Source organism: Ctenocephalides felis, unplaced genomic scaffold (genome assembly GCF_003426905.1).
Source record: "Ctenocephalides felis isolate EL2017-DRISC unplaced genomic scaffold, ASM342690v1 CF-g0.4_SCAFFOLD_01886, whole genome shotgun sequence".
Taxonomy (NCBI): Eukaryota; Metazoa; Arthropoda; class Insecta; order Siphonaptera; family Pulicidae; genus Ctenocephalides; species Ctenocephalides felis.
The window spans coordinates 107,563,457-107,589,852 of record NW_020538040.1 but is presented as its reverse complement, the minus strand read 5'-3'; the positions used below and the strand labels follow the sequence as shown (position 1 = coordinate 107,589,852).

The 26,396-nt window shown below is 28.6% G+C and overlaps 1 protein-coding gene across 6 annotated transcripts in view; it reads left to right on the top strand.

Moving 5' to 3' along the window:
- LOC113376927 (zinc transporter ZIP13 homolog) overlaps positions 1-26,396 on the top strand; it is a 64,631-nt gene that overhangs the window by 35,861 nt on the left and 2,374 nt on the right. Inside the window, exon 7 of one of the 6 annotated variants that reach the window (XM_026617039.1) lies at positions 12,395-12,603. The exons of 4 other annotated variants lie outside the window; for them this stretch is intronic. In XM_026617039.1, the coding sequence (XP_026472824.1) occupies positions 12,395-12,516 (122 nt within the window). In that variant the 3' untranslated portion in view covers positions 12,517-12,603. Of the gene's footprint in view, positions 1-1,028; positions 1,288-12,394; positions 12,604-26,396 lie in introns of those variants that run through there. One more of the 6 variants, XM_026617040.1, reaches the window with a different exon arrangement.

Sequence of the window (26,396 nt, the reverse complement as noted above, 5' to 3'; positions counted from 1 at the left end):
AATATATGTATATAAAATTAGCGAATTTAAAGTTACTTAACTTATTTAAAACTATTGAACTTATATTTATTTAACTTACTTAAGTTTATAATATTACAAAAAATACGAAAAGTATTATTTTTATTTTAAAATCAGATTTAATTTAATTGTTGTGTGTGTTCGTTCTATTTTTTTTCTCTGGATATTATATCTGGATATTACAAAAAATGTAATTAATTTTATTTTAAAATTGGATTTAATTTACTTGATGTGTTTGTTCCATTTTGTTTCCTCTGGATATAGAAAAAACTCGATCAAAAAAAAAAACATTATTATTCGTACAGTTGTCAAATATTCGTACTGTAAAGTCATATATAAATTGTCATCAGTTTTTGAGTTGTTTCAAGTATTTTGTTTTGATAGTCTAGTTCGAAAGTTCGAAAGATTTTAAACACATTGCCCAGCAAAATACATTGCGTTTTCTTCGTAAAACTCAAATTTCGTACACTTGACCCAATACTGATGTCAAATACTCGTATCGTAAAGTCATATATAAATCGTCAAACAGTTTTTTAGTTGTTTCGAATATTTTATTTTGTTAGTCTAGTTCGAAAGATTTCAAACACATTGCCCAGCAAAATATATTGCGTTTTCTTCGTAATATTCAAATTTCGTACTCTTGACCCAATGCCACACACAAATCGTTTTTTTTTTGCTGTCTTCGAAAACAGATATTAATAGGCAAATATTATGTTATAGTAATCCCTAGTATTTTTTTCATTGACATGTTTGTATACAGATTTTAAATATATTATGTTTTTTTGAAAATCCCAACGTCTCTTTTATGTCTCTCAGCACTCGACAATTTTTGACCCTATCGACGGGGTGCCGTGCGCAACGCGAAAGAACCGTTAAGTGTTTTTTTTTTTGCACAGTTCCTGGCGCCAGCCGGACACGAATATATAACGAAAGATCGTGTCGTAGCATCCACCACCCCTTTTAATAATTTATTTTTCTCTTTATTTTTCATATGAATATCCCGTAAACAGCCCAGCTGCCGAGCGACGTAGTGCTAGTCGTGGTGGCCGAGGCAAGCGACAGGGCACTAGCGGTAAACGAGTTGGACTCGATTCGCTAACGAGTACATACTACAAAATTTCGGGAGAGCCCAACAAAAATGACGAATTTGGTGTAGGCCAGTGGGTGTTAGTGAATACAGACGTTAGTTAAGATAGTTGATAAATTATAAACATGAGTTATAAAATTAGGCGTAAATTTAGAAATAGTTACAAATACGACACGGTGCACGTTAGCAGAATAAAAGAATATTTTGGTCGCGAACCAATCCACTAAAAATATTTCTTTCACTTTTCTCTTCGCTTTTTAAATATATATAGGTGACATATATAGATGTAATACATAAATAATTAAACATAGTATCAACAATTATTGTAATAGGTTTAGTTTTAAGATTCACCCCCCCCCCTTAGTTAAGTCGTAGAATTAAGTTTTAGAATATATTAAGATATATAAGAAGTTATGTCGGGATTTCGGTTGTTGAGAATAGGTTAGTTGCAACAAGATAGTATAAATATAAGTATGGAAACTTATATGCAAAGGCCATATCGGATCTACGTTTTTGTTTTATGTGTATATTAGAGTAGAAAGCTGGGCCCAGTACTCCACGAGCGAGGACCATTGAGATGTCCGAATCGATGGACGCGTACGGTTTCAATCGGGGAAATCGCCCTTAATCAACCCCGCAGCCGTCGAATTATTATGTGAATTATGATGAATTATGTTGGAATATTTTGTGAAGGTACAGCGAGACCGGGATGGCGACATAGGTCGCAGCACGTCATCTCCCGTCAAGAGGGCAACTTGGGGTACTCTTGTGTAGTGTTAGAACGATAGTATCGATACTGAGTAAGTATCGATACTTTGACTTCGATACTGAGTACTTTTGGAATCGATTCTTCAGCACGATTCTTTTGGCGGTATCGATACTTTGCGCCGATTCTACTCAAAAAGTATCGACTATATTTTTTGACCCCAGCAAAAGTTCGACCGCATTTTATAAACACCACTCGTTCTTTTTTGTCGCGCCGAAACTTCTCTTCATAGATAACGAACGAAAGAAGCGATAATCGAGTGAGATATGGTTTTTGTTAAAGAAAATGTTTATGAATGCCCCCAGTTCCAAGCCAATGATTAACAATAAATAAAAGAATTAGAGTTTAAGATTACGTACGTCGATAATATAATTTCTGTTACCTCCAAGAACATATGTTTATCAACGATAATAAATTTTGTATATTGTATGCAAAAACCTTGTTATCTGCGAAATTGTCACGCAACCAACTTTGGTTAAATAATTTATTAAGACATTCGATTTCCGATTCTAATTTTTAAAGCCGATACTTTTTTCGAAAATAAATACTACTTTATAATCACTAAGTATTTCCAATAAAATTATTATAATTCCGATTCTAATATTTAAAGCCGATACTGGTTTTTTCTAAAATAAATACTATTTTATAATCGCTAAGTATTTCCATTAAAATTATCATTCCCATTCTAATATTTAAAGCCGAAACATGTTTTTTCTAAAATAAATACTATTTTATAATCGTATAAGTATTCCTAAAACAATAATATTTTTTAATTAATGAGTATTTTTCTTTATGATATAAATTAGCCGATACTGAATTCATAAATAAATACTTTTGTCACAAAACAATACTTTTTTTTAATTAATGAGTTTTTTTCTTTGTGATATAAATTAGCCGATACTAAATTCATAAATGAATACTTTTGTCACAAAACAATACTTTTTTTTTATTAATGAGTATTTTTCTTTGTAATATAAATTAGCTGATACTAAATTCATAAATGAATCTTTTGTCACAAAACAATACAATTTTTAATTAATGAGTATTTTTCTTTGTGATATAAATTATCCGATACTAAATTCATAAATGAATACTTTTGTCACAAAACAATACTTTTTTTAAATTAATGAGTATTTTTCTTTATGATATAAATTAGCCGATACTAAATTCATAAATGAATACTTTTGTCACAAAACAATACTATTTTTTAATTAATGAGAATTTTTCTTTATGATATAAATTAGCCGATACTAAATTCATAAATGAATACTTTTGTCACAAAACAATACTTTTTTTAATTAATGAGTATTTTTCTTTGTGATATAAATTAGCCGATACTAAATTCATAAGTGAATCTTTTGTCACAATACAATACAATTTTTAATTAATGAGTATTTTTCTTTGTGATATAAATTAGCCGATACTAAATTCATAAATGAATACTTTTGTCACAAAACAATACTATTTTTTAATTAATGTGAATTTTTCTTTTTGATATAAATTAGCCGATACTAAATTCATAAATGAATACTTTTGTCACAAAACAATACTTTTTTTTAATTAATGAGTATTTTTCTTTGTGATATAAATTAGCCGATACTAAATTCATAAATGAATACTTTTGTCACAAAACAATACTTTTTTTTAATTAATGAGTATTTTTCTTTGTGATATAAATTAGCTGATACTAAATTCATAAATGAATCTTTTGTCACAAAACAATACAATTTTTAATTAATGAGTATTTTTGTTTGTGATGTAAATTAGCCGATACTAAATTCATAAATAAATACTTTTGTCACAAAACAATACTTTTTTTTAAATTAATGAGTATTTTTCTTTGTGATATAAATTAGCCGATACTAAATTCATAAATGAATACTTTTATCACAAAACAATACTATTTTTCAATAAATGAGAATTTTTCTTTATGATATAAATTAGCCGATACTAAATTCATAAATGAATACTTTTGTCACAAAACAATACTTTTTTTTAGTTAATGAGTATTTTTCTTTGTGATACAAATTAGCCGATACTAAATTCATAAATGAATACTTTTGTCACAAAACAAAACTTTTTTTTAAATTAATGAGTATTTTTCTTTGTGATATAAATTAGCCGATACTAAATTCATAAATGAACACTTTTGTCACAAAACAATACTATTTTTTAATTAATGTGAATTTTTCTTTATGATATAAATTAGCCGATACTAAATTCATAAATGAATACTTTTGTCACAAAACAATACTTTTTTTTAATTAATGAGTATTTTTCTTTATGATATAAATTAGCTGATACTAAATTCATAAGTGAATCTTTTGTCACAAAACAATACAATTTTTAATTAATGAGTATTTTTCTTTGTGATATAAATTTATAAATGAATACTTTTGTCACAAAACAATACTTTTTTTTAATTAATGAGTATTTTTCTTCGTGATATAAATTAGCCGATACTAAATTCATAAATGAATACTTTTGTCACAAAACAATACCTTTTTTTTTAATTAATGAGTATTTTTCTTTATGATATAAATTAGCCGATACTAAATTCATAAATAAATACTTTTGTCACAAAACAATACTATTTTTTAATTAATGAGCATTTTTCTTTTTGATATAAATCGAATTTGAAATTAGTATCGAAAAATCATTGTTTTAAACTTTTCAAAATTTTGAAAATGATGCTGATTTAGCAGCATCAAATACAGGCAATAGAATTTATAATAATATTGTAATTCGATCTGTAGAGAGTTTTAGATCTCTCTTGCACTTATGTTTGATTTTGGTGAAAAGTACTCAATATTCGATACTGAGTAGTATCGATACTTTTGCCACGATACTTTTTTGGAATCGATACTTTGCCTCGATTCTTTTTTCAGTACTCGGTAACGATACTTTGCCTCGATACTTCTAACACTACTCTTGTGGCGGGCTGGGGAACCCCAGGTGTGTCCCGCTTACATAGGTGTTTAAGTGTAAGTGCCATTTGTTTTCGGGTGGGCATAGACGGTCAGTCTAGAGTGATATTATTATGGTGTTGGGCTCTGCGGGGGGAGCAAGAAGGAAAACTAGATCTTAGCCCCCATCTATGGTCTTGTATTTGGGGGGCAATCACACCAGTAGAGGCTGAATTACTGTAAATGTCGCGTCCGTAAAAGTAAACTGGTTATTTAAATATTTGAGTTTTGTAAATTGATACGTAAATATATTATTTCTTGTTTATCGTCAAATTAGTTTTTTTTTGTATTTCCGCGCGTTACGCAGTGAAGGATTGTCCATATCATCGGGCTCATCGATTCTGGCCAACTAATTTATAATTCGGGCTACAGTTATTCCATTAAATCTAATACTACAACCAAGGAAATAGGTGACAGCACACGCACATAGGATAAGTTTGCGTTTCAAGGAAACATGTTACGAAAAAACTGTACGAAAAACGTAACTTTTAAAAATACATAACTTTTTTTTTCTTTCGAAGTCTAGCCTTTCTGTTTTAAGTTTACTACGCACAGTTTTTCCTGACACGATTTCCTTGAGAACGAAATAGGTTAAGATAGTTTCAAGCAAACGGATTTATTTTTGTATTGTAATTTTTGTGTTACTGAAGGATTTTTTTGTTTTTTTTTTTTTTAAATTAATGATGTTTGTGTATTTTTTATTTGACCTGTATATATAAGTTCATGTTTACTAGCTGCTACGTGTTTTGTGTTTGTAAACAAAGGGGGAATAGGTTACCAGGATACTAGGAATATCTGACCGGAACCACAACACCCAAGGGATGGCCGGCACACAACCACAACCACAATCATCGTCCATTAGTCAAGGCTCACACTTGAGCAAGCTCATTTAACTACCCAACCCAAAGTCGAGGACCAAAGGGCAAAACAGGACCCTAGGAAGAACACCGGAACAACCCGGAAAACCCATGAGAAGGCAAAATTTCAACTTTGGATTTAAGAGCCGAGGGAGGCTCTAGTGTGACAGGGGGCGTGTAACGACAATTGGTATTGTCGTCAAAGGGTTGCACCACCTTCAGTGCAAATGGACTCCCCCACCTACTTCTAATAGAGTTCCTGCAATATAAGGTCCAAGTCGAGGGTTGAAAATTAGCATTAAGAAATGTAACATCCTCCGAAGAGATCGGCCGGTTCCAGGAGCGAGTCTCTGCACCCGCTTTGTGTATAGTGGTGTGTGTGTGTGTTGTGCCAGGAGAGGAGAACCTGTTCCAGCAAAGGTCAGATGTATTGTTTAGTATCTATTCCCTCCGTTGATTCCGTTAGTATAACCCAATACTCCGTTATGTGAGTCCAATAATCCTTCAGTTAAGTTTGTCCGTTAAGTAATTAATAAAGATATTATCAGTACGTTAGAATTTAGGCATAGATCATGACTATACGTAGGTACTATCATGACCTCACACCTGTAATATTAATTAGTTAAATTAAATAAGCAAAAAGTACCTGCTCGTTCATTCGCGTAGTTAGTTGGTTTAGTTTTCACAGGTAATTACAGGGTGTTCTTAGAAGTCGGGTTGAGGAGTTGGAGTAACCTTTTGTAATGGGGGTGCAACGCTAAGATGTAATAATATTTGGTAGTCGTTGCAATCCCCCAGAAAGGGCCCATCAACCACCACTTGTCACAATATGTATATATATATATATATATATATATATATACAGTAGACCCTCGCTTTACACGGCACTCTGGGTACGCGGTTCCCATACTACACGGAGCTAAAAATCCGACATCCCTCCGACTACACGGACTTTTTATTACACGGTATTTGGTCAACAGCCCATAAGTTCGTTGTGCAACCTATGAGTGATTCTAGTAACTTGATATCAAAAGGATATTAATGTAAGTTTTCTTATCGACTTTTAAATTTTAGACATGCTTGATTATATAATAGCTGTGTACTGCATTGGGTTTTATTGTCTAAGAATACGTTTGAATAAGTATTGATAAAAAAAATCTGAACCGACATGTCTGAAGAAACTAGGAAAGGCCTCAAGAGGAGGTGTATATCGCTTGAAAATAAAATTGAAATTATAAATCGGTTAAAAGATGGTGAAAAATTATCGGCTATTGCCAAATCAACAAATTTAAATGAATCAACCATTCGAACCATAAATAAAAATGCAGATCATATAAGGAAAACTGTGGCAGATGGGTGTCCTTCAGTTGCAAAACGTGTCACTCGCACGCGACCATCTATTATGGTGAGAATGGAACGAGGATTGATGATTTGGTTAGAAGATTGTATAGCTAAAAGAATTCCTATAAGTGGAAATCTTATAAAACAGAAAGCTCTTAAAATTTATAATCACTTAAAGAATAACGGACCTTCACTACATAACCATTCGTTTGCCGCGAGTAAAGGATGGTTTGACAAATTTAAAAAACGGCATGCCTTGCATAATATAAAATTTCAAGGCGAACAGGCATCAGCAGATTCAGAGGCTGCCGAAAATTTTAAGCTGAAACTTGCTAGAATTATTAATGAGGGAGGTTATTCACCTGAGCAGATATTCAATGCTGATGAGACGGCTTTGTATTGGAAAAAACTTCCATCAAGGACTTTTATTTCCAAAGATCAAAGGCGTGCTCAGGGGTTTAAACTTTCCAAACAACGAATTACTCTTCATCTGTGCAGCAATCTATCCGGGAACATGATTATGAAACCGATGATAATAAATTCTTCTTCAACTCCGCGTGCACTAAAAAACATGAATAAGACACGATTGCCTGTATTCTGGCGATCAAATAAGAAGGCCTGGATGAGTCAAGATTTATTTAAGGATTGGTTCTATAATTGTTTCATCCCGGCTGTGGAAATCTATATGATAGAAAAAAATTTGCATTTTAAAGTTATATTGCTTCTTGACAACGCTGGTTGCCACAATATACAGCTAGACCATCCAAATGTGAAAATAGTCTTTCTTCCTCCTAACTGCACATCATTAATACAACCTTTGGATCAAGGAATTATTCAAACTTTAAAAATGTACTACACACGTCGATTTTTTCAAACAATTTTTGACAGACTAGAAAATAGTAATAAAACTCTTATTGAAGTGTGGACTGAATTTTCTATTTTAGATTGTATTACAGCTTTATCGTCGGTTTGCGAGGAAATTAAACCATCAACGCTTAACTCGTGTTGGAAGCCTCTTTTACCTGAAATAGTTCACACAATGCAAGATGATTCTACAATTTCACTCCCAGCTGCAGAAATAATAAATATGGCTTCCCGCTTATGCGATGACGCCTTTGAAGTAAATATCGACGACGTACGACAACTTGTTCTCGAGGAAGAAACTTTGGATGAGGAGGAATTGATAGAATTAATTGATGGGCCTGCCTCAAATACATTGGTAAATGAAACAGATGAAATCGAATGGATTCCACATCTCGATATACAAGATGTAGAAAAAGGATTTAAATTGGCGAAAGAATTGGAACTTCATTTTATTCAAGCAGATAATTCAACAATGCGAAGTGCAAAATTTAAAAGAGAGTTAAACAGTTGTTTAGCTCCCTATAGAGAAGTTTTACAAGAATTGAAAAAATAAACAATCACAAAAACACATGTGAAAAAGAAGCATGAAAAAAATCATTTTGCCAATTAAAAGTAGACAAGTCACATGTGACAGCGAAGGCGATGGGAGTTGAAAAAATTCATGATTTTACCAAAGTCTTACTTGTTTATGTTGGAAAACATTTTAATTTATTTAGTTTAGTATTTTTTGTATTGTTTTTTTTTATTTTGTTAAATAAAAGTACTGTATGATTCATCTTGTTTTCCATCTTACCGAAGGAGATGTATATGATCTGTTTTATGTTTTCTCGACGGTTCAAGTCATTATGAATTGTTTGAGACTAAAATAAGAAAATGTGTATGTGTGTATGTACATATGGGCAAAGATTTAATCCGTCGTCGGCGTTTCCTCAGAAACGGCAGCACCGATAAAAACAAAAGTCGTTTGATACTTCATAAAAACTCGCGTTTACTACAAATATGTACCATTTTGTCTTACATCCATATACGGTAAAGGCATATTGAAACACTATTTTTTCACAATTAAATTGTTTGGTCCACTTTGGGACATCAGCACATGACGCATGAGCCCAAAGGGAACAAGTCATACATCGTACCGGGAATATAAGAATAGGAAAAATTTACAATAAATGAAAGTCTCCAAAGTTATGAAAGAAGTTATGAAAATATGTAATAACCATATTTTACTAGTTTTTTATTTTTGACCTCTAATGAATCATCATGTATCGTTTCCAAATTAATACTTTGTCATCTTGTCTATTCTATATCATTTTGTCCAAAAGTGAACGTGAATAAATAAATGATCAAAATTCAATCAAACACCTGTTTATTACGATAAAATTAATAGAAATTATGAGTACCTACTGACATAAGTTTATTCATTTTAATAAAATTAATTATAAAAAATAATAAATAAGTCTCCAAAAACACATCCATAAAATAAACTTTGGAAGGTGCGAACATGTTTGAATTGACTACTGCGTCGCGCCAATTTTTGAATAAGTTGTCTATGTCATACATGTCATTTCGTCCGTATTGCACCTACTTCAAGTTGTATTCCTGGGTCTCCATACAGCACGATAAAAATGATGCGATTTGTACTAACTCCGAGTCTCGCATAGCACGGTTCCCATACTGCACTATGTAAGGTTCCATAGAACGCACGACGAATTAGCCTGAATTGTATGTTAAATACGAGTTTCTTATAGCACGGTCTCCATACTGCACGGTACGCACTTGCCGCGTAAAGCGAGGGTCTACTGTATATATATATTTATATATATATATATATATATATATATATACTAGATGACCCGACAGACGTTGTCCTGTACCCACATCTTCATTTTTTTAATATCCTATACTAATATTTACACCGTTCAGTTAAAAATAATATTCATTGTTTTTCGAATTACTATTTGCAGAAATATGAGTGATGTTAAATGTAGAACTGCTTCAAATAAAATTATGATTCTCAATTCCCACAGGTACACTTTAATTGTCCATTTAACAAATATTAAAATAGGTTCAATAAAATTGTATATTAAAAATTATACACTGCAATTAATAGAACAAATTTATTTCCATTAGCTCAATTTATTTTAATGCCGAGGTTTTATTCACGACTAAAACATTGATTTTCCAAATTTATCACACGAAAAATCGTCTGCTTTTGTGATTGATAGCATAAGATATACGTATTGGAAATTGAAGTCTTTTAAAAGGTATAACATATTCAGAAAGAATTAATATATAGCATTCGCGGTAAAGGTACAATATCACCTTGAATGTTTCTACCCAAAATAATTGCTTCAAAAATGTTGCCTATAATTTTTATAATTTTGTACCATATTTTAACTGGCTTTTAGTAATTTTAATATCTAAATTACATTTTTCTCACGAATAATTCAATATACATTATTACTTAAGTTCATATTTGAAGTGAATTAATTTGTCAAATCCTGTTCACATGTGCTCTATTCAACCTAAGATAAACAAAATTATTGCAGTAAATAGAGGGGAAAAAAGCGTGTGCTCTGCGAATTTTTTTTACTATGCTCCAATTTGCTCGATATTTGGAAATAGGCTAATCCTAATCTTAAGTTCAGAAGTGAAAAAAATTTGCACTCCTTCACCACCCCCGGCATTAATTGGATAGAACTTGTAATATACTATTTTAATGGTAATTAAATGACCTACAACTTTCTCTATCATAAATTTTACCGTAACTTCTCTTATTTTGAAACGGCGAACTGTTAAAAGGCTTGAAAGACACTCTGGTTTACTGCCGCGCACTCTTTAAACAATTATAACTCTATCAATATTTGTGTAACAAAAAAATAATAAAAAGCAATAATCAGTCATAAAAAACCCTTGAATTTCAGAGATATAATAATGAGAAATTGGTTGTTTTTTTAATGGATTTTTTTTTCATGAAATCATGAGTTTTTTGAAATTCGTTTGTACTAAGGTTATGGTATTTTCTAGAATCCATCAAGATCTCTTAAACCAAGTTAATTCTAGATGAAATACGATTATTTTTAATTTTGGTGGAAATGGCACTCATAAACTATTTGATTCAAATGAATGAATGAATGAATGAATTTATTTGCATGATAGCTCACTCATTTTACATGCGAAAATACTTATTTTAAAGCTTATTTTGAGGACTATAAAACCCTATTATCATATCGAGCTTAATATTGTTCCTAGAACACTATAAAACATTGATTTATTAAAATATTAATTTATATGATTATGATCATTTCATTATTTTTGTTAAAATGTATATTTCTGAAGATATTAGCAAACAACGTAATTTTAATATAGGGTATGTAATTATATTGAACTGACATTTCACAAACGCGAGACGCATGCGCAGAACTGCATCACTTGTCAGGCGCATGTTGACTCTATTTTATTATGTTTATCTAATTTTTGGCACATCTCAGCTGCTTTTCGGCAATAATAATGTAGACAATACATTTTCCTTATTTATAATCATGAATTTATTACATTTTAATATTGCCTTAGCCTATAAGTGAATAGAAATAATTCAAAATAACTTCAAATATTTTGAAGGCCAAACAATGATAAGCGGTTTTTTGTAATTTTTTCCATTTATTTCTACAATCTAACTATATTTCTATGAATCTAAATATTCTAGAAAATTTCCGGAACAAACTTCAGGAAGATTCATGAAAATCCGAATTATAGTTTAGGAGGATTAATAATTCATACATAGTTACAGAAGAATTTTATATATGATATATATATATATATATATATATATATACAGGGCCGGTCCTGGGGTACTTAGCGCTCGCATGCAACTTAGCGCTCCCCCCTATTAATTTTAACTTAACACTTAACAGTTTATCATTTAAATTATATAAATATTTACATTTTTTTTAGTACACAAAAAATTAGATATAATCTAAAAGCGTATAAAATACATTGATTTGAAGATTATTTAGAAAATCGAGGCGATTCGCGGGTTGATTATAACCAAATATTTTTAAATTTTCTATTTTTTAATTTTATTTAATTTTAATTTAACTTAATTTTTCGTTATTTACAATATTCAAATTTGCGTCGTAAACTTCTCCTTTTTGATGTCGTAAGACCCGAATTGTAATCATCCTTGCTTTTCCGTCATATTCAGAGTATAAGATTGTTTCAATTGTGATTGTGATCAATTGATAACGTATTTTAGAAGTATTGTCCAAAAATCAGTAAAAAATGCAAAGAAATGTGTAATTTCTTGAACTATATTGAAAAAAAAACTTATTATATTTGATATGTATAATTTCTGCATAGTTAATAATTATTAAATTTATAGTATAGACATGACTAGGTATAAAAAAAAACCTTAAGATTTTCGTTCCAAAGTAAATTTTGCTTTCATTTTTCATATCTGTTCCATCTGTTCTACGCATGTCTTCAACATTCAAAGTTCATCAGATGGGAAACATTTACGGGATAGAGAGAATTTTAGTGTTTACAATTACGAAGAATTTCCCAGCGATCATGCGCAGTGGGAACATAGAAAAAATTAAATGTGTAAGCCATCCATAATCAGAGGGTTAAACATAACTGGATCAAAATGAAATAATATGTGGATCAAAATAAAAATATAGAAACATAATAAAACCATGATAGAACAATGTAAGAAATATGTGAATAAACAGAATTTTATTAAGAAAAGGTAAGGATATTAACTGAAAACAATAATAGTTATGAAACAAGTTATTATATAAACAAATATAACACAACATATATATGTATATATACGCAACTCAATAAATGTACATATGCATACACATACACAAACATACATAAACAAACTCATGCACACATGCATATACAAACATATATGTAAAATCCATATATATACAACAAATACATATATATATATCCAACAAACATAAACATGTATATATATACATATACACATACACATATAAATATACACATACATACATATATATATATATATTTATATATACTAGCATACCCAGCCTTGCGTTGCAACGGCCCTTATTAAAATCCACCTGATTGAAATTTGAATCCGTTTGACAACCACATTGAATAACCAAGTGATTTTTATAAATTTGTTATATCTTATTTGGTATTACTATAATATGCCTTTAATATTTTCTTTGAAAATTTTCCATAAATTTATGATTAGACACTCATCGATTTCAATGCATTTTTTAAAATTTGTGATTACTTACAAAATGCTTATAATATAAATTTCCGACTATAAATTGATATTCATACTATCCCTGAAACTAACATGGATAAAGTTCTGAGGAATTCGAGTCCAAATCTATGTGCCAAAAATCACACTTCGAAATTTAATATAATATGATATAATATTTAGTTTTCAATCATGATTTATATTAATTTTGTGATGTTCATCTGAATGAACAACTTAAGCAAATTAAATCTTAATCATAAATCAATTTATTCATACATTTCCCGTAATATTATAAAACGTCATTTTCGTCATTTGTTTTAAATTCGTAACCGCCCAAATTTATTTAAATTTGATAAATTTTATTATTCTGTATCTTAACTTAAATGTGATTTGTAATATAAGTTGGAATAATTAATGTATTTGTTCCTATTTGAATTCGTTAAAAATATTAATTCTTTTGACCTGTCAAAATTTTGACGTGTTAGTATCCGAACCAAATAAATATAAATTATAAATTTATTCATCTAATACTTTCCATAGATATTGACAAATGACACTTCCTTTTTTTTAGTTTAAAACTATCAAATTTTGTTTAAATTTATAAACATTATATATTTCTATTATTTTGAATATAGCATTTTGCCTAATTTGAATATAACTGTTGGATATATTCTAATATATCTGTTCCTTTTTCAATTAGTAAAAATAATATATTTTTAGAATTGTCAATTTTTTTTTCAGAAATCATAAATCGTTTTTTCTCGAAGTTTCCATAAATATTGACATTTGTCATTTTAGTGTTTTGTTTTTTTTTTAGTAAATTTCTGTCAAAATTCATGGAAATTTATAAAAAATATAAAACTAAATAAATATTTCCTTCTTGGTCGAAATTTAATATAATATGATATAAAATATTTTTCAATGATGTTTTGTATCTACAATATTGCCTATAACAAAACTTGGAATAATTAATGTATTTGTTTCTTATGAAGTCGTTAGAAATTCAATTTTTCTGAACTGTCAAAATTTTGTTTATTATTAATATTAAATTTAATATGTCATTTTTTTATTGTGATCTATAATGTTTTGAGGAAGTTTTGGTATCCGAACTAATTTCGTAAGCAAATCAAATAAATATAAATTATAAATCTATCTATCTAATAATTTTTATAAATATTGACAAATGTCAATTCACGTTTTTTTAATGTCAACTTTTATTTAAATTTATAAACATTGATTTTTAATTAGATTTAAAACTATAAACAGTGATTTTGAATATAGCATTGCATCTAATTTGGATATAAATGTTGGATATATCTTTAATATGTATATGTTTTTGAATTATATTTTTTGAACTGTCAAATTTTTTTTTCCAAAAACGTTAATCTTTTTTTCTCGAATTTTCCATAAATTTTGACATTTGTCATTTGTGTTTTGTTTTTTTTTTGGTCATTTTCTGTCAAAATTTTTTGAAATTTATAAAAATTATGTATTTATATTTTAAATTTACTTCTCAAAATTTCCTATAACCTAAGTTGGATATATATGCACACGATGAGCCAATAAAATTTAAAATCGGTCCAGTAGTTTGGGCGTCCATCGCGAACCAACATCGTGACACGAGATTTATATATATATAGATAGATATATATATATATATATATATATATATATATATATATATATATATATAACATAAAAGAAATGTTAGGAAGTATTGCGCATATTGAAAAAATTATTCGAAGCATCGCGGTAAATATTGCAAAGAGAAGCCGAATCAAAACGTTTTTTAATCGTAGGTAATATTTGTATAAAAATACTCTCAGCGAACTTCCTGCGTAAAGTGTTGGCTTCTCGATGAATAATTCTTGGATTGGTGAAATTAAAAGAATGTTTAAAGTTGGAGACGTGTTCGGTGATCATGGTTTTATTCTGTTTCCTGTTAAGACTATTAAGTTCGTGTTGGCGCATTCTTTTTGATAGAAATTGTGAAGTTTCTCCAACATAACAACTTGAACAATCATTACAATCAATGACATATACGACGTTTGACGTGCGGGAAATAATAGGGGTAGGAGTTTTTAAATTAGTGTATAAGTCTGTGAGAGTGTGTCCAGTAGAACACACTAGTTTCAGACCAACGGATGAAAAAAGTTTTTTCCATGAGTGGAAAAGGCAATCAATGTACGGTAATGAGATGAAGGAATTGAGAGAAAGTGAATTTTCAGGAACAGGGTTAAGGGTTTGTGAAATCATGCTATTTTGTTGTGATTGGGAGGTAAATAAGGAAGATGTACGGAATTTATTACGAAGAAAAGGTAATCTATTATCAATTACTGAGCGTAAAAGTTGTAGTGGATAGGAATTATTTTGAAGGGTATAATATATCAAATTGATATTTTTTTCCCAATGTGATGGATGAGAAAGAAGGATGGCATGGTCTAGTAAGTTGATGATAGATGCAATCTTAGTCGATTTGGGGTGATAGGAATGGTAGTTTAAATAACGTCCAGACCAAGTGGATTTTTGATACCAACATGTAGTGATGGAGCCGTTATTTATAAAAAGGGTAATATCTAAAAAATTAATTGAGTTGTTAAGTTGGGTCTCTACGGTAAAACAAAGGTGTGTGTCGAAATTATTAAAAGAATTTAGGAAATTGGTTATATTGTGAGTAGGAATGCAAGTTAAAATGTCGTCAACGTAACGTTTGTAAAAAAGAGGTACATAAGACAAGGTATTAAGTGTAGAGTTCTCTAGGAACTGCATACAAAGTTCAGCAAGTGGGGCACTCAAACTGGAACCCATTGGAGTGCCAAATTTTTGTTTAAAAAAGCAGTCGTTGAACGAAAAATAAGTATTGGAAATAATGAATTTAATACATTTCAGGAACCAAGAAAAATTGAAATCTGTGTGTTTACTTATATCAACCCATTTATGGTCTATGGCAGAGAGAATAAGGTCAGGTGAAATGTTAGTAAAGAGGGAAACAACATCTAAACTTATAAAGGAAAAATCAAGTGGTACAATGAGGGAGTTAAGTTTGGGAATGAGTTCGAAGGAATTTTTTACAAAATGTGGGGAATCATGAGTGATATTGGATAAAATAGAACTAATGAATTTGGATAATTTACAAAGAGGGGAATTTAAGTCAGCAACTATTGGTCGAAGAGGAAAACCATCTTTGTGGATTTTGGGAAGACAATAAAGTTTTGGGGAAATGGGATTGTAGGTTTTTAATTGTAAGGAGAGAGGTTTGGGAATTTGCTTGTTTTCTATGAGTGAATCAATGAATTTCAAAGTATTCCGATTTATAAGGTCGGTGGGATCTGAATTTAAAGGTTCGTAAATGTTTGTATCAGCTAAGAGGGACATGGATTTGGAAATATAGTCAACCTTGTTCATGATAACCGTGATGTTACCCTTGTCTGCCCTGGTAACAACAATTTCTGGGTGTTGTTTGATAAAGGATTTGCAAAAGTGGATGTCCTTAAGTAATTCTTTATGTTGATGAATGTTAGAAATGTCAAATTTGAAAAAAGAATTGAGTTGGTTGCAAAAAATAGATTTAATGCGGTTTTTTTCATTGATATATTTTAAATTACGTAAACTATATTCTAAAGAGCTAAGTGTTTTGACAAAATTAAACGATTTTTTCTGTTGTGGAATGGAAAATTTAGGACCTAGTGCTAAAATGTTCAAAACATTGGGTAGGATTTCTAAATCGGAAATGTTTTTTACCCATTTATTGATGATATCAGGGTTTATAATTATTTTGGATTCGTTTGTCTTTTTCGAATAAAGGTTATTGAATTTTTTTTATAAAGGATTTTTTTGACATATTAAAAAAATTATTGTATCTAGAGTTTTCGAAATCTAAAAAATTGTTAATGTCAAAATGATTATTAATAGTGGAAAATAAGGATTGGATGTTATAATTTAAAGATTTATTTATGTTATCAATAGAGGTAATGCAATGTTTGATTTCTAGATTCAGCAACATAAAAGAGAAGGAAAGCTTTTTATTTTTGAAATAATTGTAATTTAGATGATCAAAGTTTGATAATTTGAAATCAAAGGATTTTGGTAGAAGTTTTTCTTTGCGACAACGAAGTAAAAAAGTTCTTTTGTTGGTGACGATAGCCAGTTTTGAGAAAAGATTTGAAATAGTTTTAAATAATAAGATATATATATATATATATATATATATATATATACAGGGCCGGTCCTGGGGTCCTTAGCGCCCGCATGCAACTTTTTTTCTAGCGTTTTTAACGTATGTGCAATATTAATATTTAAAAAAAACTACCATTTTCAAACATTACACACGTATTTCATGTTGGATTTTTTAAATTTTAATTTAATTTAATTTTTCATCATTTACAATATCCAAAATTGCGTCGTAAACTTCTCCTTATTGATATCGTTAGAGCCGTCATATTCGAGTTCCAGCTTGCTGTTTTAAAGTTAACTTTTTAATTTATCTTAGAAGTATTGTTCAAAAATCAGTAAAAAATGCAAAGAAATTACACATTTCTTGAACAATAGTGAAATAAAAACTTATTATATTTGATATGTATTATTTCTGTATAGTTATTAATTATTAATGGACACCACTAGGTATAAAACAAGCCTTAAGATTTTCGTTTCAAAGTAAATTTTGTTTCCATTTTTCATATTTGTTCCACGCATATCTTCAACATTCAAAGTTCAACAGATGCGAAACATTTGCAACAAAAGCAAAAGTTACAATTTAATTTCTCAGAATAAACAAGTAATTTTCTAAGCTCCCCATTTTTTATAATTTGTTTATATTTTTTAACAAGTTCCGATTCAACTAAATCAGCTCGCCATTTTTCGTCAATAATGCCCAACAATTAATTTAATCTTTCGCAGGTTTGCGCTTATGGGATTGAACACTAGATAATTTCTTTTTTGATTCCACGGTAACTTGAAACAAAGAAAAAATTTGATAAGTAGATTAAGCAATAAACAGAGCTGTTATTGACTAATTTGCAGAATTATTAATCGGTTATTTGTTTTTACTGATATCACATTGCAAAATAAATATGCTTTTTCTGGCGTCTCCGTATCCCTAGTTAAGTTAAATTATTTATTAAAATTTATTAAGTATTTTAGATTTTAAATAAATAATTCTAGATTTTATATAAAAAAATATAAATAGTATATTTTTAATATATAAATTTAATTTCCGAAACTCGTTTTGGCGCCCCCTAAGGCTTGCGCCCGCATTTTTTGCATGCATCGCATGCAAGGCAGGACCGGCCCTATATATATATATATATATATATATATATATATATATATATATATATATATATATATATATATATATATATATATATATATATATATATATATATATATATGAGTGAGTTCTTGAGGGCGATACATCAAACAAAGAAAAGGCAAAGATTTATAAAATAATCTTTAATTCCAAACGTTTCGACATTCAATTTAATGTCATCATCAGTGGATCTAAAGACAGTATGAAAATTAGTATATCTAGGTAATTATAATATATGTGGATTGGTATAGTAATTATAAAATAAGAGAAAAATTAACAAACAGCAACACTTAACAACAAACAAAATATAAAAGATAGGAAATGTAATAGAGACTAGAATTAAATAAATAATTAAAAAAGAAAAAGAATATAGGCAAAAATATATAAGTACACTCATATAAACCTACGCATATATACATATATACACATATACATATATACATATATACATATATATATATATATATATATACTAGCAAACCCGACGAACTCCGTTTCGCCACCAAATGGTTTCGTGAGAAAGATGAATAAATTTTTTGCTTGTTTTATATTTTAAAAAGAAAAATTTGATTTTATTATACAACAGTAACGAATTTATTTTGATTACAAAAATGAAGTGTTTTTTAGTTGAACTTCTCTAAGTAAATGAAAGTGAATCCGCAAATTATCCGTTTCATAGAAGTGATCTTTGGTAAACCACATTTTTTGTTTTTTGGTCTGACGTTAACACAAACAAAGCGGATGGTTTTCCAACTTGTGAACAGGCAACGTTTAACTGCGCATGTGAAAAACAATGATTTTCTAAATAATCTATTAGAAATTTATCCCGCAAACACTAAGCGATTGGCTTTGCGACTTGTTATTGCAAACGCAAGGCGAACTGGATATTGCAATCGTTTGAAGTCAAACGGAAGACCAGTCAGAATCATTGGTATGTCACCAAATCGCCAGCAATTTTTGATTGAATGGTGAAATTCAGAGCGTGTACATCATTATTCTTTGCGGCAAGAATTGCTCGTTGACTTAACCAAGCATAATTCTGATAATTCTCACTAATGTCATTACACGAATTTTTAATTACGGTGCGTGAAGTTCCAGCAGCTTGCATTAAGGCATGATGCCATGCACAACTAATTTTCTTAGCTATAAACCTTGCTGAGCCTGAGACCTTTTCAACAAATGCAAAATTGTCGAAATCGGTTCGTGCGTTCTGGAGTTATTTCGTCAGGAAGGAAAACCCGACTTATTTTTATATATATAGAAGATAATCTATTTGAGTTTATTTAAAACAGTTATTGATTATTTTTATTACTCGAATTTTTAATTACGGTGCGTGAAGTTTCAGTAGCTTGCATTAAGGCACGATGCCATGCACAACTAATTTTCTTAGCTATAAACCTTGCTGAGCCCGAGACCTTTTCAATGAATGCATAATTGTCGAAATCGGTTCGTGCGTTCTGGAGTTATTTCATCAGGAAGGAAAACCCGACTTATTTTTATATATATAGAAGATAATCTATTTGAAATTATTTAAAACAGTTATTGATTATTTTTATTACTCGAATTTTTAATTACGGTGCGTGAAGGTCCAGCAGCTTGCATTAAGGCACGATGCCATGCACAACTATTTTTTTCAGCTATAAACCTTGCTGAGCCCAAGACCTTTTCAACGAATGCAAAATTGTCGAAATCGGTTCGTGCGTTCTGGAGTTATTTCGTCAGGAAGGAAAACCCGACTTATTTTTATATATATAGAAGATATATATATATATATATATATATATATATATATATATATACATACATACACACATGCAAACATATAATACACATATACATATACAAATACAAAAATATATACCTATATATGTACACATATACATGTACGACTATACTACTTATATAAATATACGCATATACATATATGCAACGTGCATGCATATTCACAACGACGTACATGTACATGTATGAAACGTACATATACTCATACCTATCTATGTAACTATAGCTATACACGTATACATATACATATACGCATAAACATGTATATATACATATATATATATATATATATATATATATATATATATATATATATATATACACCTACATATGTACATACATACAAACATACATGTAAATAAATAATATACATATATATATATATATACATATATACATACAAATACGTATATATATATATATATATATATATCTATATATATATAAATCTCGTGTCACGATGTTGGTTCGCGATGGACGCCCAAACTACTGGACCGATTTTAAATTTTATTGGCTCATCGTGTGCATATATATCCAACTTAGGTTATAGGAAATTTTGAGAAGTAAATTTAAAATATAATTTTTATAAATTTCAAAAAATTTTGACAGAAAATGACCAAAAAAAAACAAAACACAAATGACAAATGTCAAAATTTATGGAAAATTCGAGAAAAAAAGATTAACGTTTTTGGAAAAAAAATTTGACAGTTCAAAAAATATAATTCAAAAACATATACATATTAAAGATATATCCAACATTTATATCCAAATTAGATGCAATGCTATATTCAAAATCACTGTTTATAGTTTTAAATCTAATTAAAAATCAATGTTTATAAATTTAAATAAAAGTTGACATTAAAAAAACGTGAATTGACATTTGTCAATATTTATAAAAATTATTAGATAGATAGATTTATAATTTATATTTATTTGATTTGCTTACGAAATTAGTTCGGATACCAAAACTTCCTCAAAACATTATAGATCACAATAAAAAAATGACATATTAAATTTAATATTAATAATAAACAAAATTTTGACAGTTCAGAAAAATTGAATTTCTAACGACTTCAATAAGAAACAAATACATTAATTATTCCAAGTTTTGTTATAGGCAATATTGTAGATACAAAACATCATTGAAAAATATTTTATCATATTATATTAAATTTCGACCAAGAAGGAAATATTTATTTAGTTTTATATTTTTTATAAATTTCCATGAATTTTGACAGAAATTTACTAAAAAAAAACAAAACACTAAAATGACAAATGTCAATATTTATGGAAACTTCGAGAAAAAACGATTTATGATTTCTGAAAAAAAAATTGACAATTCTAAAAATATATTATTTTTACTAATTGAAAAAGGAACAGATATATTAGAATATATCCAACAGTTATATTCAAATTAGGCAAAATGCTATATTCAAAATAATAGAAATATATAATGTTTATAAATTTAAACAAAATTTGATAGTTTTAAACTAAAAAAAAGGAAGTGTCATTTGTCAATATCTATGGAAAGTATTAGATGAATAAATTTATAATTTATATTTATTTGGTTCGGATACTAACACGTCAAAATTTTGACAGGTCAAAAGATTTAATATTTTTAACGAATTCAAATAGGAACAAATACATTAATTATTCCAACTTATATTACAAATCACATTTAAGTTAAGATACAGAATAATAAAATTTATCAAATTTAAATAAATTTGGGCGGTTACGAATTTAAAACAAATGACGAAAATGACGTTTTATTACGGGAAATGTATGAATAAATTGATTTATGATTAAGATTTAATTTGCTTAAGTTGTTCATTCAGATAAACATCACAAAATTAATATAAATCATGATTGAAAACTAAATATTATATCATATTATATTAAATTTCGAAGTGTGATTTTTGGCACATAGATTTGGACTCGAATTCCTCAGAACTTTATCCATGTTAGTTTCAGGGATAGTATGAATATCAATTTATAGTCGGAAATTTATATAATAAGCATTTTGTAAGTAATCACAAATTTTGAAAAATGCATTGAAATCGATGAGTGTCTAATCATAAATTTATGGAAAATTTTTAAAGAAAATATTAAAGGCATATTATAGTAATACCAAATAAGATATAACAAATTTATAAAAATCACTTGGTTATTCAATGTGGTTGTCAAACGGATTCAAATTTCAATCAGGTGGATTTTAATAAGGGCCGTTGCAACGCAAGGCTGGGTATGCTAGTATATATATATATAAACATACACATATGTAAACTCGTATAATGTAAAGCAAAAAAATATTTATGAAGATGGATAATACATGTAAAATACAAGTGGACTTACATTACGTTGCTAGGTTACATCTAGAAAAGTGTACACAACACTAGAGATTGGCACTAACATTTATACAACTAACTTGTCAACACCATGCATTTTTTATAATTTTTTGTATGATGTAAACAGAAAAATGGTAGTTTTATTTGAACAAAAATGTAAGTAGAATTATGTAATTTCTGCCACGACTTCTGTACTTTGCGCGTACCGAGGCATGTGTGAGCGCCACACGTGTTTTGAAAGATTTTTAAGGGTCATTCAAGGATTGTTATGAGTGGGTAGGTAGAAAAACGGTCGAAGTTGAAACTAGTAATGTTAGGCTAGGTTTGTATGGTTAGAATTAGTTTTTTTTAAGAGGAGAAAAAAATTGGAAATGTTATTTAGTATTACTAGGTAGTTATACTAATAACTCAAATATCTAAAATAAAAAATTTTTAAGGGTTATTCAAAATTTGCTATGCATGGGTAGGTAAAGCTCGGGTTTCAAGGCCGAAGTTAAACTAGTAATGTTGGCAAGGTTAGTATGGTCAGAATTAGTTTTGTTCAGAGGAGATAAATTTGGAAACATTATTTAGTATTACTTGGTAGTTATCGCAGAGTAAGGAGGTATCAGATCTTTTGTTTACCGCGTGATCACATACTGATATGAAACAAGATTCTGCAAAACGTCTCTGAATGGTGTTCCGTTCATGGTAGAGAATACTGGCATTATAAAAGTTAAAGGAGTGTTTGAAATTTTTGATGTGTTCTGTTATCAAAGTTTGGTTTTGGTTGGGGTTTTTCGAATTATTGTCGTGTTGTTTGAGTCTTTTTATTAAATTTTGTCCGGTTTCCTGCCTGCGATAACTACCAAGTAATACTAAATAATGTTTCCAAATTTATCTCCTCTGAACAAAACTAATTCTGACCATACTAACCTTGCCAACATTACTAGTTTAACTTCGGCCTTGAAACCCGAGCTTTACTAACCCATGCATAGCAAATTTTGAATAACCCTTTAAAAAAATTTATTTTAGATATTTGAGTTATTAGTATAACTACCTAGTAATACTAAATAACATTCCCAATTTTTTTCTCCTCTTAACAAAAACTAATTCTAACCATACATACCTAGCCTAACATTACTAGTTTCAACTTCGACCGTTTTTCTACCTACCCACTCATAACAATCCTTGAATGACCCTTAAAAATCTTTCAAAACACGTGTGGCGCTCACACATGCCTCGGTACGCGCAAAGTACAGAAGTCGTGGCAGAAATTACATAATTCTACTTACATTTTTGTTCAAATAAAACTACCATTTTTCTGTTTACATCATACAAAAAATTATAAAAAATGCATGGTGTTGACAAGTTAGTTGTATAAATGTTAGTGCCAATCTCTAGTGTTGTGTACACTTTTCTAGATGTAACCTAGAAACGTAATGTAAGTCCACTTATATTTTACATGTATTATCCATCTTCATAAATATTTTTTTGCTTTACATATATACGAGTTTACATATGTGTATGTTTATATATATATATATATATATATATATATACGTATTTGTATGTATATATGTATATATATATATGTATATTATTTATTTACATGTATGTTTGTATGTATGTACATATGTATATGTGTATACATGTATTTGTATATGTGTATATATGTATGTATGTATATGTATATATATGTGAGCATTTATGTACATATGTATATATGTATGTATTGTGTGTGTATATGTATATATGTAGGTGTATATATGTATATATATATATATATATATATATATATGTATATATACATGTTTATGCGTATATGTATATGTATACGTGTATAGCTATAGTTACATAGATAGGTATGAGTATATGTATGTTTCATACATGTACATGTACGTCGTTGTGAATATGCATGCACGTTGCATATATGTATATGCGTATATTTATATATGTATAGTCGTACATGTATATGTGTACATATATAGGTATATATTTTTGTATTTGTATATGTATATGTGTATTATATGTTTGCATGTGTGTTTGTATGTATATATATATATATATATATATATATATGTATATATGTATATATGTATATGTGTATATATGTATATATGCGTAGGTTTATATGAGTGTACTTATATATTTTTGCCTATATTCTTTTTCTTTTTTATTTATTTATTTAATTCTAGTCTCTATTACATTTCCTATCTTTTATATTTTGTTTGTTGTTAAGTGTTACTGTTTGTTAATTTTTCTCTTATTTTATAATTACTATACCAATCCACATATATTATAATTACCTAGATATACTAATTTTCATACTGTTTTTAGATCCACTGATGATGACATTAAATTGAATGTCGAAACGTTTGGAATTAAAGATTATTTTATAAATCTTTGCCTTTTCTTTGTTTGATGTATCGCCCTCAAGAACTCACTCATATATTTCAACATCAAAATTAACTACTAAATCATATATATATATATATATATATATATATATATATATATATATATATTTTGTATGATTCTGAATTTGATGTTGACATATGTATTAACAAAGTCTAATAATCGGTTATGCCCGATTATTAGACTTTGTATATATATATATATATATATATATATATATATATATATATATATATCTTATATATAAAATTCTTCTGTAACAATGTAAGTTTCATTAATCCTCCTAAACTATAATTCGGATTTTCATGAATCTTCCTGAAGTTTGTTTGGGAAATTTTTTAGAATGTTTTGGTTCATAGAAATATAGTTAGATTGTAGAAATAAATGGAAAAAATTACAAAAAACCGCTTATCATTGTTTGCCCTTGAAAATATTTAAGGCATAGTTTGACATTAAAAACAAAAGACGACTGTCATTTGCCAGACATTTCCATTCACTTATAGGCTAAGACAATATTAAAATATAATATATTTATGATTATAAATAAGAAAAATGTAAGGACTACATTATTATTGCCAAAAAGAAGCTGAGATGTGCTAAAAATTAAAATAATATTATATAAGATTTAGTATAAGATACAGTCAACATCTGACAGGTGATGCAGTCTGCGCATGCGTCTGTCAGTGATCGCACATAAAACTAAGCCTACAATTCACTTTGATTAATTATTATTTTTTAACTTTTAAATGCTGTCGTGTTTTGCCTTACTTTACTAAACCACGATACAAAAATAATTTATTTATTCAAACAATTATTTAGAAGTTTCATTGTGTCAAAAATTCATATGTTTGGCATTGGATACGAAATATTTACTCAAGACAATGGAGCATTTTGGGTCTGAATATTTTTAATGTGCTCCAATTTGCATGAAATTTTGGAATTAGGTTCATCTTACTCTCAAGTTTAAAAGTAAAAATAATTTAGAATCATTTGCAACTTCCCGGGGGAATGACATCTCTTTTCAGTGGTTCAATTGTATCTCTTTCAAACTAACGTCGGATATCGATAAAAGAACTAATTAGAATAGAAAAATGTTTAATAATGTTTTTCAAAAAAGAAATTACTTTTCAAGTTACTGGCTACTGAAAATTTGTTGTTTTTTGCGTTTTTCATCGTTTTTGGCAATTATTTCTAAAAATATACATTTAAACGAAAATCATGTAATGAACAAAATTATATCAATCAAAATCCTAATAAATCGGTGTTCTATAAATTGTTCTAAAAACAATATTAAGCTAGATATGAAAATGGGGTTTTATAGTACTCAAAATAAGCTTTAAAATTAATACTTCTGCGTGTAAGATAAAAGACGCATACAATATTTTTTTCGTTTAAAGCAAATAGTTTTTGAGTGCCATTTCCA